The sequence below is a fragment of the Hemicordylus capensis genome, chromosome 3, assembly GCF_027244095.1.
Source record: "Hemicordylus capensis ecotype Gifberg chromosome 3, rHemCap1.1.pri, whole genome shotgun sequence".
NCBI classification, from domain to species: domain Eukaryota; kingdom Metazoa; phylum Chordata; class Lepidosauria; order Squamata; family Cordylidae; genus Hemicordylus; species Hemicordylus capensis.
The window spans coordinates 25,896,966-25,914,037 of record NC_069659.1 but is presented as its reverse complement, the minus strand read 5'-3'; the positions used below and the strand labels follow the sequence as shown (position 1 = coordinate 25,914,037).

General features: G+C 41.5%; 1 protein-coding gene across 13 annotated transcripts in view; it reads right to left on the bottom strand.

Moving 5' to 3' along the window:
- The window catches only part of YAP1 (Yes1 associated transcriptional regulator), a 137,621-nt gene that overhangs the window by 48,380 nt on the left and 72,169 nt on the right, over window positions 1–17,072 (bottom strand). For 4 of the 13 annotated variants that reach the window (XM_053310402.1, XM_053310404.1, XM_053310403.1 and 1 more), the window contains exons 4-5: window positions 15,124–15,198; window positions 9,347–9,460 (exon numbers count right to left, since the gene is read on the bottom strand). The exons of 4 other annotated variants lie outside the window; for them this stretch is intronic. In XM_053310402.1, coding sequence (XP_053166377.1) covers window positions 9,347–9,460; window positions 15,124–15,198 — 189 coding nt within the window. The remainder of the gene's footprint in view (window positions 1–9,346; window positions 9,461–15,123; window positions 15,199–17,072) is intronic. 5 more of the 13 variants (XM_053310406.1, XM_053310410.1, XM_053310407.1 and 2 more) reach the window with 2 other exon arrangements.

The window sequence follows — 17,072 nt, the reverse complement described above, 5'->3', positions numbered from 1 at the left end:
TGCATGGAGTGGAGAAAGTGGATAGAGAGAAGTTCTTCTCCCTCTCATATAACACTAGAACCAGGGGTAATCCTATGAAATGGATTACCAGGAAATCTAGGACCAGCAAACGGAAGTATTTTTTCGCACAATGCATAATCAACTTGTGGAATTCTCTGCCACAAGATGTGGTGACAGCCAAGAGCCTGAATGGCTTTAAGAGGGGCTTGGATAACTTCATGGAGGAGAGGTCTATCAATGGCTACTAATCAGAAGGCTATGGGCCACCTCCAGCCTCAAAGTCAGGATGCCTCTGAGTACCAGTTGCAGGGGAGTAACAGCAGGAGAGAGGGCATGCCCTCAACTGCTGTAGGCTTCCAGTGGCATCTGGTGGGCCACTGTGTCAAACAGGATGCTGGACTAGATGGGCCTTGGGCCCGATCCAGCAGGGTTGTTCTTATAACAAGAGGAGTCCTGTCTTTTCTTTTTTCTTCCTATCTGGAGTAGGTACACCACCATCAGTCTATTCATCCTGGTACTCAGATACCACAAAGGCAAAGTAAACTGCCACTGAGTCGCTGTCAACTCCTGGCGACCACAGAGCCTTGTGGTTTTCTTTGGTAGAATACAGGAGGGGTTTACCATTGCCATCTCCCATGCAGTATGAGATGATGACTTTCAGCATCTTCCTATATCGCTCCTGCCCGATCTAGGTGTTTCCCATAGTCTGGGAAACATACCAGTGGGGATTCGAACTGGCAACCTCTGGCTTGGTAGTCAGGCCATTCCCCTACTGTGCCATTAGGTGGCCTACCACAAAGGTAGCACCTCCACAATTTTTTCCTTCAGACATCACAAGAGCAGCATGGGGGCCCCAAGACATAAGTTGCAGCCATGCTTCTCTGAAGAAACTACCTGAGTTCAATTCCTGTTCTTGGGCCTACAACTGTCTTGAGAATAAAGTGGTGTGACTATTTATTTGATATGATTTATATACCACTCTTCCAAAAATGACTCAGGATGGTTTACATCAAAATAAAAACAAACAATTAAAATCATTTAAATATTAAAATCATTTACATTAAAATCATTTAAAACTAAAATTAAAAATTTAAAACCATAAATCTAATTAAAAGCCTGGGTGAATAAATGTATCTTAATATGCCTGTCTGACTAATGAAGACACTTGCACTTGCTACAACTGAACTTAGAGAAAGACTTGCTGTAAGAACATCTACTTCATAAGAAAAAACCATAATGTGACTTTATCCAGCCCAAATGCTTACAAGCTTATTTTTTTGATTCTTAATTTTGAGCAAATTGTTTGTAGAAGGTTACCCATTTGCAAGGACCTGTGCCACTTGGAAGCTCACATCTAAACAGCAGAATCAAAAACCAAGCTGGAATGTGCAAACAAAATGTCTTATTTCATTATCAAAACTTCAGTCCAATGAGAACAATGCAGGGAAATGAGGACCACTTCAGAGGGCTTTCTGGGGAAGGGGAGGATGCCAAAAACTGCTACTTCTGTGCTGCACTGGTATAGTTAGTTTGGAAGTCAAAGTAGGCCGTTCTCTTGCTGCACTGGTGCATCCTTGCTCTGTATGCCAGCCACTGGTTATAACATTACGTTTTGTTTACTGTGACACTTATTCCCTTCTTCAGCTCTTTTAAAGATGGATTCTTATGGGGCTGTTTCCAGTGTTTGTAACAGAAATTATGTTACAGAAGATGTTTCTTGAACAAAAATGTGTTGGTTTTTTTGTTTTTTAAAAAATCTCCTTCTAATCATGGGCAGGCAAAGCTTCTGAATCGCTCCACTTTAAGTTTGTAAGATCAGATTTCTTGAAAGGTAGCAGACATTAAAACAAATATGGCTGGCTCCAGTCCTTTTACTATCTAAGGGAGGGAAATCCAAAGCCCTGTGCCATCCCTACTAACAGACATGGAGCACAACCCACCAGAAAATCCCCACCACTTGTGTTTCTAATGAAAATGATGGGAGCTATACAAGAGCACAACAGTTCATTTTGGTAGGGCTTGCACCCTATGGGTCAAACCTGTGTTTCATTCTTCCACCTTAATGGCATCCAAAACCCATTGTATGATACGACTGCTTTGCCTTGCCTTAATAGAGCTGCCTTTGGTAACAAACAGCCCCAGACACAGTAGCTTTGAATTTTAGTATATGTTGTGAATCAAAGAGAAAGGTGCTAGCAAAACAATTTAATATTTCATTGGCAGAAACACAGCTGCTGCTGCCACCACCACTATGCATAACAGAGGAAAACTCCTTTCTCTGTTCAAGAGCAGCCTGTCTCCATTTGCCATTGCCCAGATCAGAGAAGTCTCTTTTCCTTCCCCCTTCAGTTACATTTGAGCTCTTTGACTGAAAAGGCCTGGAACAGATTAAAAAGTCCAACCACAAAAACAAAACAAAACAAAACCCTTTGGCATGTACTCAAGCCTGTCTAGGCTATGCATGCACAGTGGGCCCAAAAAGGGAAACTATGCAGATTTTTAAAAAAGAAAATAAAAAAACCCAGCTGTATGTATCCTTTTTGGAGGCTTAAGAGTTTAACCGACACTACCAGTGTCTTAGGAAACAACAAAATGCTAAAGACAAGTAGTTGCATCCCCCAGAGCAAAACGACACCATTATTTCAAGCAAACCGAGTGTGTGTTTCCAGAAGGGGGAGGTTTCCCACTTTTGACCTTTGCTCTAGCTCTCTATTCCAGATTGCCCTTCCTGAGACTTAAAAGGAGTGGCGGAGAACTGGAGAGTGCAACTGCATGGGAAGGGGAGAAAATACAAACACTTCCACTGATCTCATTCAGATAATCAACACATGGCCTGGTCCAGACACTTTGCAGCTCCCCAACTTATCCCCTGGGACAAGCAGCAGCCCATTCCTTTCCACCCTCCCAACCCTAGCCCAATGTGCTTCCCATGGTAAAACCAGGCCTAAGGTGCAACTCTGCAGTTATTTTGGTAGTGCCGCCAAAGGATTCCGTGTCAGCAGCAGTCAGTGTGCCTAAACAGCCACTTGCTTGTCAAAGAATGGATTCCAGGTGGAAAGGCTGGGAAGGTTTTGTAACTTGGGGGGAAAAAACAGTTTTCAGGCCATCAGCAGGCCAAAAGGTAAACTGATTTGAAACCCAAGTTAATTTAACTACCAAAAGAAAAAGAGACAGTTTAAATCCAGTTTCCAACTTTCTAATTTATATTCCTTCCTGAAGGATGAATATGAATTAGTTGGTATGATGTTCAAAACTGTTCGTTATGCAGCCCCCATGCCTTCATGAGAAATTTAAGTCTGCTTAGGAAAGCAGTTGTGAAATTAAGGTTTTCTGCTTGGTGCTCCTCTACAGATAGGAGGACACTAAGCAATACCTCTTTTGGGCTAAGAGGCCCAAAACTTCCCAAGTGTCAGGCTGGGGAGTAACTGGGCAGAGAAGTACTTCTCCATTAAATTGAAAGTAGATGCCTATGCTATTTAGTCAATCAAGGTATTTCTGTAATAGACCATCAGAACATATCTGGACAATCATATTGAGAAATAGTCAATATGTTAAGTAGTCAACTTAAACAAAAGGGAATTAATTGATTGTAGCAATCAGACATCCCTTGCCCTAAAGAGTGAACCGGAAGGGAACCCTGTCCTGACTGACAGGCAGTGACCGCTGGAGGGGGGGAATCAGCCACTCAGCACATGGTGGGCGGGACCCACAGGACCTTGCGGCAGGAAGAGAAGTGTGTCTTTGTTTAGAGAAGGAGCTAGGAGGGGGATGAGAGAGGGCGGGTGGAAGGCTTCGTGAGGAACAGCAACGGGGTTTTTGCTGCCTCATGGTCAAACGCTAGCCTGAAGAATTCTCTCATGGCAGGACATCTGCAGATCTTTGAGAGACAGGATTGCAGGAAGATTGAATTCTCTCCTGGAGTCAGGGGTGAGTTGGATTGAGCAAGGGAACAGTTTGTTAGTTAGCTCGCGTTAGATTTCTTTCTTTTTGTGCTTTGCAAATCCTTACAACTGGTTTATTGTGTTTTTATTTTTAACATTAACATTATCTAAGAGAAACTGAGTCTGAGCCCTTTCTGTCCAACTAGGGCATTGTAAAAGTCTCTGTAGACTCCCCAAAGTGCTGTTTTGTATTTTCTTACATTTATGTTCTTTGCAACTGGGCAACCACAATTTTAAAGTGTGCTGCCCCAATATCATCTGAGGGTGCTTTTTGTAAGTATTGCAAGTACTGAGTTTTTCTCTTACTTGTAACTAAAAGCTGAGAGAGCCTCAGACTGAAGCAGTCTGTAGCATTTTGAATCAAGTTTTTCTCTTTTCGTTCTTTGTATTTTACCTGCCTCTGAGTGGATTTTTTAACTCAGGAAAAGGGGTTTGACTCTGGTGCGAACATGCCTCAATGTTAATTGCTCAGCAACCTATCAGGTTTTCTCACCATGTGGAAGCTGCATGTGGAGGGTTGTTTTTTTTTTTTTTTCCCCATTGGCAAAGAGAAGGAGAGTTTCCCTGGAATATCGCCCACACCAGGGGGGAATAAACTCTGTTAAAGAGTGGGTGTGGTGGCAGCAATTGGACTACCAAAGGAATAGTTTAAGTTTTCAAGGAACAGCCTTTGTTGAGCAAACATGGAAGAATTGATTCAGCATTTTTCTCCCCCCCCCCCGCATGGGTTTGCTGTGAGATAAAGGCTGGGCTTAAATCCGCTACACTGATACAGGGTTTTAAAAGCCGGACTTTATTTCACATAACCTGTTCTTCCTTCAAGTAGCTCAGAACAGCTTCCATGGGGCTCCCACGCAACCTCCCATTCAAATACCAGCTAGGCTTAGCTTTAACAGATCCTGTGTCTACAGGCCATTCTGGGCTCAACTGTACCCCATACTACTGCCTTACTAGCCAAGAAAAAAAAGAGAACCATACTCATACAGAAAAATTCTACAGTGAAATACACAAACCAACAGTATTTCATGAACTAAATGGTCAATTTCCATTTAGTCCAAAAGAGTAGTTTAAAAACATTAAATCCCCATAACTACTCATCTGTTTTACATGTAACCTGGGGATCCTTGGAGGAAGAGTGAATATACACACAAAAATAAATGAGTGAATGAATGAACAAATAAATACCTTCCCAAAATCTAACCAGATTTAATGAGACAGAGTTCTTACAAAACCACTAATCTATTAGTGGATAATCTGAAGATTTCCATCATGCTGCTATGTTAGTTCCAAATATGATTTCAAATAAAGCCAAAGGATAGAGTACAAAACTATAACCTAATGTAATTTGAATTATCTATGTAACAGACTTGTTCCCACAAATTTAGCCCAAAGCTTGAGAACCACCTTGTGACACTAGTACAGGGGTAGGCAATCTGGCTCTCCAGCTGCTGTTGACCCAAAACCCTCACAATCTCCAGCAACAATGTATTGTGGCTGGGGATTAGGGAAGTGCAGAACGCTTTGATTGTGAAATGTTCCAACCTGAAATGGGCCATTTCAAGCTTGAAATGGAATGCCGTCTTTAAAAAGGGACTGTTTTGAGCTTGGAACGAAACAACACCGCTTCAGTCGAAACATTTGAAGTGCCATTTTGGAAGCCTGTTTTTCCTTTACTGATTGTTTTTCTAGCACTGGCTTCCAACGGGCTTGTGATCTCCTTGCTTCTTGGTTGGCTTGTTATCATACAAATCAAGTGTTGTCATGGGCAACTGTGCTCCCATTGACTGGGGGGGAAGGAGGGGGGAACACAAAAGGACAAAATTTTGAATTCAATTTATTCAAAAGGGAGAGAGCCCTTATAGTTTGCCTCTCTTGAAGAAAAGGATACATCAGGAGAGAGAGGAAGGAAGGAAGGTTTGGTTTTGTGGTTTTCTTTTCTCAGCACTGAATATAATATGCTGTGCTATTGGTGCTATAACGATCTGGTTTTGCTGGATCTCAGATTGACAAAGGCAGAACTTGGGTGCCTGCCTTCCTTGAGTTGTGGTTTGTTTTGTTTGTGAGATAGAATTGTTGTGAGAAATGGACAGTGGCAGCTGTGTGTGTGTGTGTGTGTGTGTGTGTGTGTGTGTAATATTTCTTGGCGACTGCTCTGATGAACTCCATGTTTGGCCTTGAGACTAACTTGTGCTTCACTCACTGCTCCTGGTCTGCTTTGCAATCTGCATTGCAAAGTATACTCCATTAAAATATGGCTGAATTGCTCTAGTTGAGCTTATGGCTATGCTTGCTGCTGTTCAATGCTAGGAAGTAACATAAGGAGTCATAATTGTGTGTGAGAGAGCAAATTGTGCCAATGATGTTACTGCAGTGCAGGCACTGTGGCTGGCAGTGTATTCTGGGTCAGTCATTCTTTTTTGGCCTGTGTTTGAGATGTGTCTTCTGTGTTGGGAGGGAGAGATTCCTTTTTACTGTGTATTTTTACAGTGTTTTTCCAGCTAGGGTTGCAAAACGCATTGCAAATTGCAATACAAAACTTGTATGCACTGCACTCTGTGAGTGAAACTTGTTCTGGCAAGAGGGAACAATGTGGAAACTCTAAACACCCCATGGTTCTCCATGGGTAGCTCCCAGGGACACCAAAGTGGGTTGTGTGACATTTTTAACTTTCCCCCAACCCCCTATAGTGTCCTATGGGGAGGGGGGTTGGGAAAAAGTTCCCCCCATTGTTTCCTATGGCCAAAACACTAGAAACGTTTCAAGTCTGTTTCGTCAAAACAGCTGGTTCGGTCACTGTTTTGTTGAAACATTTTGGCCATTTTTTGTTTCGTTTTGAGCTTGGAACAGAACACAGAATCTGTTCCGTTCACATCCCTACTGGGGATCATGGGAGTTGTAGGTTAACAGCTGGAGAGTCAAGATTGTCTACCCCTGCATGAATAGTAAGCAGTATATGAATCTGCTAAATAAGTTTAAAGTTTATTACAAACTTTAATTTGTATTAAAACAAATCCTTTACTGCATCAACAGAGATGTGGCTTTTCCAGAAAAATGTTGTACTGGAATTGGGGGCAGGGGTGGGGGGGATCCCATGTCATTTTCTCTTCATTCGAATTGTTTCCAAAAAACAAAACAAAAACACCCACAAATCTTCCTGAAGCCCTATATAGATTGTAACTGATTAGACATATTATTCAACTACTGTATTTATACAGTAAGGACAGAAGCGCAACCATATACTAATTTCCCATACCGTATCTCAAAAGCTTTTCAAGCAGCCAACAACTTGAACTGAAATATTTGATTGGGGAAAAGAGAAATCAAAGACACTTATTACACTTTAATTGCTATATACTCAGAGTTGGGTCTGTTTGATAGCTGCTCCTAAACTCTGCAATGTACTCCCTGCCAAGATGCAGGTATGACCTCTTAGTCGGCCTTTAAAAAGGCCTTACAAAAACACTTCTTTATTCAGGTGTTTAGTTATATTTAATGGTTTAACTGTTTTAATTTTTTTTAATTGTTAACTGCTTGTACACCTCCTAGAAACTATGGGGCAGTATAAAATTTAAATAAGTAGAACAGAAAAATTCAAAGCTTTATGTGGAAAGATTGTTTTATTGATCTGAGTATTCCAATAAAAACATATACCTTTTCACACACTTCTTAGGGATAATCACCTAGCATTACAACTTTGAAATTGCTGAACTTGCCTAGTATTACATTGGCATCCATTGTTATGAATGAATTTTTTTCAATGGTGGTTATCTGGACTAGCATTACACACATACAGCAGTGTGAATTCCTGACTACTGCTGCACTGTTACTTGAGCAGAAGAAGGGATGGGTTTTTTCCAGTCTTCCCTTCCCGCTGAACCCCAATACACATCAGTAAAATATGTCCCTGATAGCCATGTGACCCACAGGGACATATCTTGGTGATACATAGTGGCCTTCGGAAGGAAAGGGAGTTTGGTGGAAATCGCCCTTTCCCCCACTCAAGCTGGAACTCACACTACTGTACTTGTTCAGTGCTAGTCTGGATGTTAGCCAATGAAATTTTAGAAATGGAAAAGTTTCCACAGAAAATAAAGTATGAGAAATTTTTCTGTGGAAAGTTTTCCAATCCACATCTCTCTGAACACAATTCAACATGTTCTACAGTTGTGTGCCCACAATTTAAAGGGACAGCAAGTTGTGTGGCATTAATCCTTGCTACATTTGGAATATCAGACTATAATGAAGACAAATAGCTCTTTGTCAGAACAACTTTGTTTCCAAAGCTTTTGTTGATTATTTGTTAAGGAATTCTTCCACAGCTCATTATAGCAAATTATAATTCGTATAGTGCATGGTTTACAACAATTCAAGTTTCATAGCACGTCTTAGAAGTATTTTTGGTAAAGCAAAGTTGTATCAGTATGAAACTGATAGTTGTCCACATTAATGTAATTGTAAATGTAAATGTAAAGTGTTGTCCACATTAATGTAATTATACCAGTAGGTTTTGATATCTAGCAACATCTTGATTAGCAGCCCTGAAAAACATTCATATGGTTGGTTTTAAGTTTGATTTTTGAATGATTATATTTTATTTTGGCTTGTAAATCGCCCAGAACTGTTGGATAGGGCTGTGTAGAAATGTAACAAACAAACAAATGCTGAGATCTTGGTGTTTGCCAGGCTGTCAATGGTAAGCTAACCTTACACACACACACACACACACACACATACACACACACCAGAACCATTGGCTGAACTGCTATGAAGCCACAGAATTCTCATAAAGATCCCAACTACTAAGTAGGGAGGAACAGTAATAAGATGTTGACAGTGCAGCTGCTGTGCAGTAACTAGAAAGTCTGCCTTTCCTCTCACTACACAGAAGTGAGGGCAGGCAGAGGAGCTTAGAAGGCTGAGAAACTGAGTGGAAACAGATTAGGCAACTGAAGAGAGGCTGAAAAGCCAAGCAGAAGGTTCAGGAAGCAAATCAGCTAAAGAAAAAGAGGACTAAGTAGATAGAGCTAGTGTAATACACAGAAGCTAAAAGACTAAGCCACAAACCTGGACACTCATGGTTCAAATCTTGCCCTTGCCCTGAAACTATTAAGGGGCCGCAGAATTGAGACAATACTGTCCTAACCTTACAGAATCATTGTAATAACTGAGAAAGTATGCTGAACACTATACAGAAGTCTAAATATTATAGTGGCCTGCAAAACAAGAAACTGGGAGAGGGATGGGAGGAGGCAGCAGAAAACTGAAAGATGGCGGTGTCGATGTGAAGAGGGAGTTGGCTTTACTGCCTAGGGATAGGTGGGCTTTTATATTATATTTACCTACCTACATTCAAGAGTGTCTAAGTAATACATACAAAAAAAAGATCTTAAGTGAGGAACTTTTACCAAAGCGTGGGTCAAGCCTTGGATCTAGCCAAGATGTGGTCTTGTTCTTATGGTTTATGTAGTAAATTTCTCCATCCTGGGTCATGGCTTGTTCCCATCCATCAGGGAGCGGGCCTGTAACACAGAAGGAAGCAATTCATAGTAGGCTCTGGTTTGCCCCTGCTGAAAAAAATTAACTAGTTTAAAAAAGAAAAAAAGAAACCCCAAATAATTTACACAGAACACAGCACATGAAACTGATAGTTTTAATCCCTAGCAGCTCTGAGCGTGTGGGGAGAAAAAGAAGCTGTGTTACAGTAAAGCAATTTTGTTACAGATATGGAGGGAGATTATAAAGTTGCCCTAGAAATCATCCAGTCTTATTTATTCTAAATTGTGCTATTCCAAGGCATTAAGACAGACAGCAATAACTGCAAAAGATACTATTTACTAATCCCAAGAGGCCAGAGGCCTCAATCTCATGAAGCAACTGTCTCAATTTGTGTTTTAGGAGTGGGAAAACTCCCAATCCAAAAGTTGAAAGATCCATTCTTGGTCTCCTTTGTATGTGCATTTGCCATCACCCTTCCCTTACTCTTTTAGGGATATGGGTTTCTTTCTTTACATTATTTCTATGTAGTGTACAACACATGGAAAAAATTACGTGCTGTGGGGCAATCTGTGAAGTGATGTTGGCGGGGGCGGGGGGGCTATATAAAATTACTCAAAGAAGCCTGCCAGAGTGTTCTAATCAAGGAGCCTCTTCCCCCCCGCACACACACACCTTTGAAATCTGCATTGGCCAGTGTGGTCCAGTAGAAAGAAGAGCTGCAGTGAGAAGGTTTTAAATCTATACTTGTCTATGATCTCAACAGTCTCATAGTCTCAGTTATGTCTGGAGAATAATAACTACCTCATTCTCTCCCCCCGCCCCAAGACAGAGGTGAGCACAAGTGAAGGACTATAAGGTTCTTTGTACACCAAAATGACTATTTAGAAGATCACAGAGGCACTGCTTTACTGGCTGGGAACTGAGGCATTCCACTTTGCTGCAGTATCATATTTTAATGAGCATGGCTGACTATCATCACAGAAGAAGAACATGCTCCACTTAGCTCCCACACAAATTCCATATGAATATATTAATTATGTAAATATATGCAGATGAAGTAGAAAGTGATGCAAACTAATAATGAACTTTCAGTGTTGCCCAGCCAAAGCAGAGAGATTGGACTCTTAACTCAGGAAGACTACCCAACGTAGCAAAGGAGGAGAGATCAATAAACTTGAAAAGTGTTCATTAGCAAAATCTTCACACTGTACTTCTGTAAGGCAATGAAGTGTGTTGAGTAAGACAGGCACTTTCAGTTATATCAGTCCTGCCCACTACCTTATGCCTCTATCACCTACAACAGCTTAAGGCTTCCTGCTCTCAACAAGCCAGCTGCCCCCTTGCACCTTGAATTACTCACCATACCACCACCCACTGCCGTCTTTGTCTTCCTTAAAATCCTTCCTTGAAATCCATAAAGCCCTTCTTAACCCTTCCAGATTTCATCCAACTACAAAGGAAATCTAAGTACATGAAACTGCTCTAGTTCCCAACCATCTCCTCTCTCTCCCTACATCTATTTTCTTTATTTCTGTCCAGTTGTAAGTTACTTTGGGCCAGAGCTTAGAGCTGATGCTCCAAGTCACGATGTATGGTGAGATGTAACTTTTTAAATCTATATGGCTACAATTATCCATTCATGTAATCTAATTATATTTTATCTTACCCATCCAATAAGGAAGAGAGCCAGTGTGGCGTAGTGGTTAGAGTGTTGGACTAAGTCTGTGTCGGAAATCCCCATTCAGCCATGAAACCATTGGGTGACTCTGGGCCAGTCACTTATCTCTCAGCCTAATCTACTTCACGGGATTATTTTGAGAATAAACACAACCATGTACACCACCCTGGGCTCCTTGGAGGAAGAGCAGGATAGAAATGTACAAATGCAACACCTGAAAACATGAAATAAAATAAGCTTAGAGCGGCATGCAGTCTCCTCCTCAACCCATTCTATCCTAATACACCTGTGAGATAGGTCAGCATGAGTGATAGTGACTGACCAAAAGCTGACCCTTTTACTAAGTACTAAGAGGCTGAGCAGGGATCTGAAGAAGCCCAGATACAGACACTATATCCATTACAACACACTGCTTTTTGCATTCAAGTCTGCAACGCATAACAAAAATTATGTAGGCATGTAGCAAAAGATATAAACACTAATTTTAAAAAGTAGCAGCAGTGTACATCATAGGTTGAAAAGTTGTTCCTGTTCCACTTGTAATGCAGCACAAACCACTTGCCTGAAAAGGGGGAAAGAGGAGGGCATAAAGCAGAGGTGCACAACTTTGGCCCTCTGGTTATTGCTGGACTTATCATCCCAGGCCACAGTGGCCAATCGTCAGGGATGATGGGAATTGTAGCCCACCAACAGCCGAAGTTGTGCAGCCCTGGCATAAACAAGAGCCCAATTAAAAACCACCACATTTGTGCCTGTTCCTAGATTGGCCCAATTATGCCTCTCTAACAATATAGCAGGGCGTGTGATGCAACTACATCATAGAGTACAGGTGGAGTTCATAAGTGGAGAAGGCTATGTCTGCTTTTGCAATTCTGCCCACCTTCAGCCACAAGCTCCGCACAGGGTGAGCTGCAACAATAACATGTTGTACAAAGTAGGCAACGCTGCTCTTTCTAGTGCAATCCCATCCATCACTGCGGTCACAGATACATCTGGGCCCATCAAGGCATGGTGTGAGTTGTTAAGGCCCATCTCACCCACTCACCTTCAATTTGTGGAATGTGCTCCCTATTAAGATACGATCCTCCCCACCACTGGCAATTTTTAAAAAAATCTGAAAACCCATCTCTTCACCCAAGCTTTTTTCAGCTTTTCAAAATCTGTAGGTTTTAATTTTCTGGTTGATTTTAAATTGTTGAATTGTTTTAAATTTTATATGTGTTTTAATTGTTTTTAAATTTTGTATTTAACGGTTAACCGCCCAGAGATGAAAGTTTGGGCGGTATATAAATTTAAATAAATAAATAAATAAATAAATAAATTTCCATTGCTTTCACAACCCCCAGCGCCCATTTGTAAAGCTCCTTCCACATTCCTTCTTATTCTTAAAGTTGGGTTCTTTTTCAAATCTGGGCAAGACAACTTACTCCAAGAGCAAACCATTCATTAGACAGCATCTGTCAGGAACATTAAGACACCACGGAAGAGTCTTTTAAGATTAGCAATATTCATTACTGCATCAAAACCACTACTATAAATATGCTATCCCTGAGCCTTTTAGAAGCATCATCACTTCCCAGTTCAGATCTTTGAAAGAAAAATAAAAAAGCAATATTCTACACTGGTTAAATTAATTCAGTGGTTCTTAACCTGATCTTTCTGCTGTGGATGCAAGGGTGCTGTCCCTCCTCCCATCTAGCATTATCCCAATTGTAAATCTTTCTTCTTTTCTTCAAATAGAAAATGACCACCACTTTAGTTGTCTCCCATCAATGCTGCCATTTTTCTTCCTTTCTGCCCTCCCTATCACCACTACTCTACTTAAGAGGCCACATCAGAAGTCACAACCATCACTATTGCTTTTGGAAAGCCAGGAATTAGTTATATAATACTGAACTATACAATATCAAGCTACTATCCTGCCAAACCATTCAAATTTCAGAATAAAGTCTTCATCAGAATACAATCAGGAGTATAAATCAATATAGGATATACTCAGACTGGCAGAGAGGCCAGTTATAGAGTTTAGATTTTTCAACTGCATGATTTGTAGTTCACACTGCTGTCTTGCCTCGAAGTGCACAGGGAAGGAGGTGCCTGCTTCCCAGTACATAAAGGAGAGTGTCAGTTGCAAAGCTGGGAGTTTGTTTGAAGCCGACTCATCCCATAATGCACCAGGAAGGAAAACTAACAAACCATGTTTGTTGTGGCTTTGCCACTGTAAAAACAATTTTTTGCTTAATCCAAGTGTGCCTCTGGGAGAAAAATGTTGGGAAACACTAGACTAGAAGACCTCCAAGGTCTTTGAGCTCCAAAATTATATTATTCTAACCTTCATTACTACCACAGTAATACAAGTCCTCTGCAAATCTTTTACAAATGGTTTATATTAAAAATGTTGAAAGTCGTACTCGTTGGTGTGCAAATCCATTTTCCCCAAGGTAAACCAGCACCAGGGGAGGCCAGCCAGATAAGGTGCAGGTAATCAGGGAAATTTACTTGACGTTCAGGGCTACACACATGGCTTTTCCCAGGGTTTACAGACATGCACAGGCGCAGAAGAGCCACCGAGTGCTAGGCAAGTCCTTTTCCTCAGGATAACACTTCTCGTCGTCACTTGGTACTCAATAAATCACAAAGAGATAGTCGGAGGTGGAGGTGGGGTCTTCCTGGTGGAGATTATTATGGTTCCAGCTGAGTTCCCTTGCTCAGGACAATCACATCCCTGCTTACTGAACCAAGAGGCACCTTTTTAATATGGCCTCTCTCTTTTAAACAGGGAGGCAGCAATCAACCCTATTCATCTCTTCCAGTTACTGTTGCTGGTGGCTCCCTTGTGCTGTTTTTTAGATTGTAAGCCCCATTTGGTACAGGGGACCATCTTCTCATTCCTTTTCCAAAATAAATCACTTTGAAAGCTTTTCTTGTTGCTGTTGTTGAAAGGTAATATATAAATATTCTAAATAACAATAATAGTAGTAATCCAATGGGCACCAACCACTGGCTCCCGGAGAGTAGCCAGTATCCCTAACCCTAGGAGAGACAGACCTTTCAAAATTACTCTCAAAAGACAAACAAGCTTTCCATCTCAACTTGGTTGTCCCAAGAGCATAGGTCTGGGGTAGGGATGTGCACGGACCCACGGCGGGGCAGTTCGAAGGTGCCGCTTTAAGAGCAGGGGAGGGTGCACTTACCCCTCCTGCTGTTTTCCCCTCACCTGCGTCCTTTGTTTAGAAAGCTCATCGGGGTGGCAGTGTATCTCCCTGCCGTCCCATTGGCATGCGCGTGCAGGCACATCGGGGACTTCCAGTCACATCTGGCCAATGGGGCGGCAGGGAGGTACGCTGCTGCCCCAATTAGCTTTCTAAACAAAGGACGCCGGCAGGGGGGAAACGGTGAGAGGGGTAAGTGCACCCTCCCTGGCTGTTAAAGCGGCACCCTCGCTGCCTTCGAACCGGCAGAACCACCAGTTCTTCGAATCAGTTCAGAGGCCCATAAAGGGCCTCCGAACCACTTCTGTGCATATCCCTAGTCTGGGGCACAATGTTCTGGTGAGAAGCTAGGAAGGAGGGCTGGTGAAGAGCAAGCCACAGAAGGAGAAAGGTTTACAACTTGGAGCCTGTCAGTTACATATACAAGAGTGTGGGATGTCCTCCTTAATTATTCCTTAAGTACTGATGGGCTTGTCGATACAATGGGCTTTGAGTTTCATTGTGCCTCCTCTGCACTCTTGCAATCTCTACTTTTGACCTCTGTCTCTCCCTTGATGTATACCGTTGCACAGATTCCACAATAGCCCTGGCTATGCAAATTTGTTACAATCCGTCTGGTTGCCACCGGCTTACCTGCTCTGATGTCGTAAAAAGGCTTATCAGCCTGGCTTAAAGCATCTTAATATTTAAGAATTGTCTGTGATGCTAGAATCCGAATGCTGAGACCTGAAAGCAACTTCAATGAAATCTGAGCTCACTCATCCACATTCACACTCTATGGATTTTTGAATTATACCTTGCAGCGCAGAATGAGTCATTGGACCACTTGTAGGCAACATCCCATTCTTATTCGATGATGAAGGAAAGCTACCTATAATTCCAAAGAGATTGCACCCTTCAAAATTAACCAACTCAATCTACTTTCATTTCATTAACAATTTTATCAGCCATGCCAAATGTTTAAAATGCAGTGGTGTAACTGAAAGATATAGCCGTTATTCAAAATTCATAATTAGACAAAATGATCATTAAGTAGATCAGATGTACTTATGAGACTTCATAATCTGCTAAAACAGGAAGTGGATATACAATGAGAGGAGTAATAACAGGGACATTAATTTTGTTCTGTCCCTTCAGAAATAGGACAGCATGAAATGAAACAGAAGCACCCATATACTACCACTGCTGTATAGCTGACCACAACATACTACTCCCCATCTGACATTCAGACAACTGAAGGACCATTGTGGATTGAAAACCTACAGGTATGTGGACAATAAGAATCAAATTGTGCTGAACAAGTACATCCAGTCACTGAAGAAAGCTGCACACAGACACCCCATGGAAACACCAGTCAAGATCCCTATCCATCAGAATGGAACCATAATGAAGCCATTGTGGTGTAGTGGTTAGAGGGCTGGACTAGGACCGGGGAGACCCGAGTTCAAATCCCCATTCGGCCATGATACTTGCTGGGTGACTCTGGGCCAGTCACTTCTCTCTCAGCCTAACCTACTTCAGAGGGTTGTTGTGAGGAGAAACCTAAGTGTGTAGTACACTGCTCTGTGCTCCTTGGAGGAAGAGCAGGATATAAAATGTAAAATAAATAAATAGATAAATAAATAAATAAAATGGGGAATCTGGCAAGAAGAATAAATAGAGATCCCCAAGTAACCCAAGCCCAGTACAGAAATTTATAGTTTTCTAGTGTCTTAACCACTGTTAAACAATGGGGTGCATCCCAAGGCTTGCAGCCGGGACCTCCCTTTTTAGCATTAACCATGGCGTAGTGTTGCGTCTGCACCAAGATTAACAGTAATTCAGTTTGATTCTAACTGGAGTTAAAACTAGCTTCAAACTCCAGTTAAGAACTAGCCACAGAATTGGCATAGATTTCTCTTCAAACTGCAAAATACTTTCCATCATGTAAGCATACTTAAGTGATGCTTAAGCATGATTAAAAGGAGAGCTGGTCTTGTGGTAGCAAGCATGACTTGTCCCCTTAGCTAAGCAAGGTCCACCCTGATTGCATATGAATGGGAGACTACATATGTGAGCACTGTAAGATATTCCCTTTAAGGGATGGAGCCACTCTGGGAAGAGCATCTAGGTTCCAAGTTCCCTCCCTTGCATCTCCAAGACATGGACCAATTGTCTGACTCAGTATATGGCAGCCTCCTATGTTCCTATGATCAGGCAGTGTTGTATCTGCACATGACCCTAGAATCTAGCTGACATAGTTGCTCTTTGGAATGGAAGATTGTGGTTCCCAGAAATGAGAGAATGCCTGTCACTGCTGCTGAGTCACCTCCCAGAAATGGGTTGAAAAAAACAGCGTTGATGGTTTCAATAGATTTATCTTTCAACAGAAGCCGAATGTCAGAACCATCACCATGAAATCACAGCAAAGCAGACAGACAAGATTATAAACAAGCATCAAGGCAGGAAAAAGCAGAAAAGGTTTAAGGTAGACATCAGAATTTATACATAGAACAGCTTAGAACATTTTTAAAAGCAGTCTTGAAATTTATTTATTTTTTTGGAAAAATGGAAACCTTTGTTTACTTAAATCATAGTTCACCCCCTTTCCCAGAGCAATGTGGATCCTTCAAATAATACAAAGACATATTATTCCTAAATGGTTGTTCTACCCTTGCAGCAAAAACATCAATATATAATGTAACTATATAAAAGAAATCTCATTTAAGATATATTTTCTATATGAAGCATTTGTTGAAGGATAGT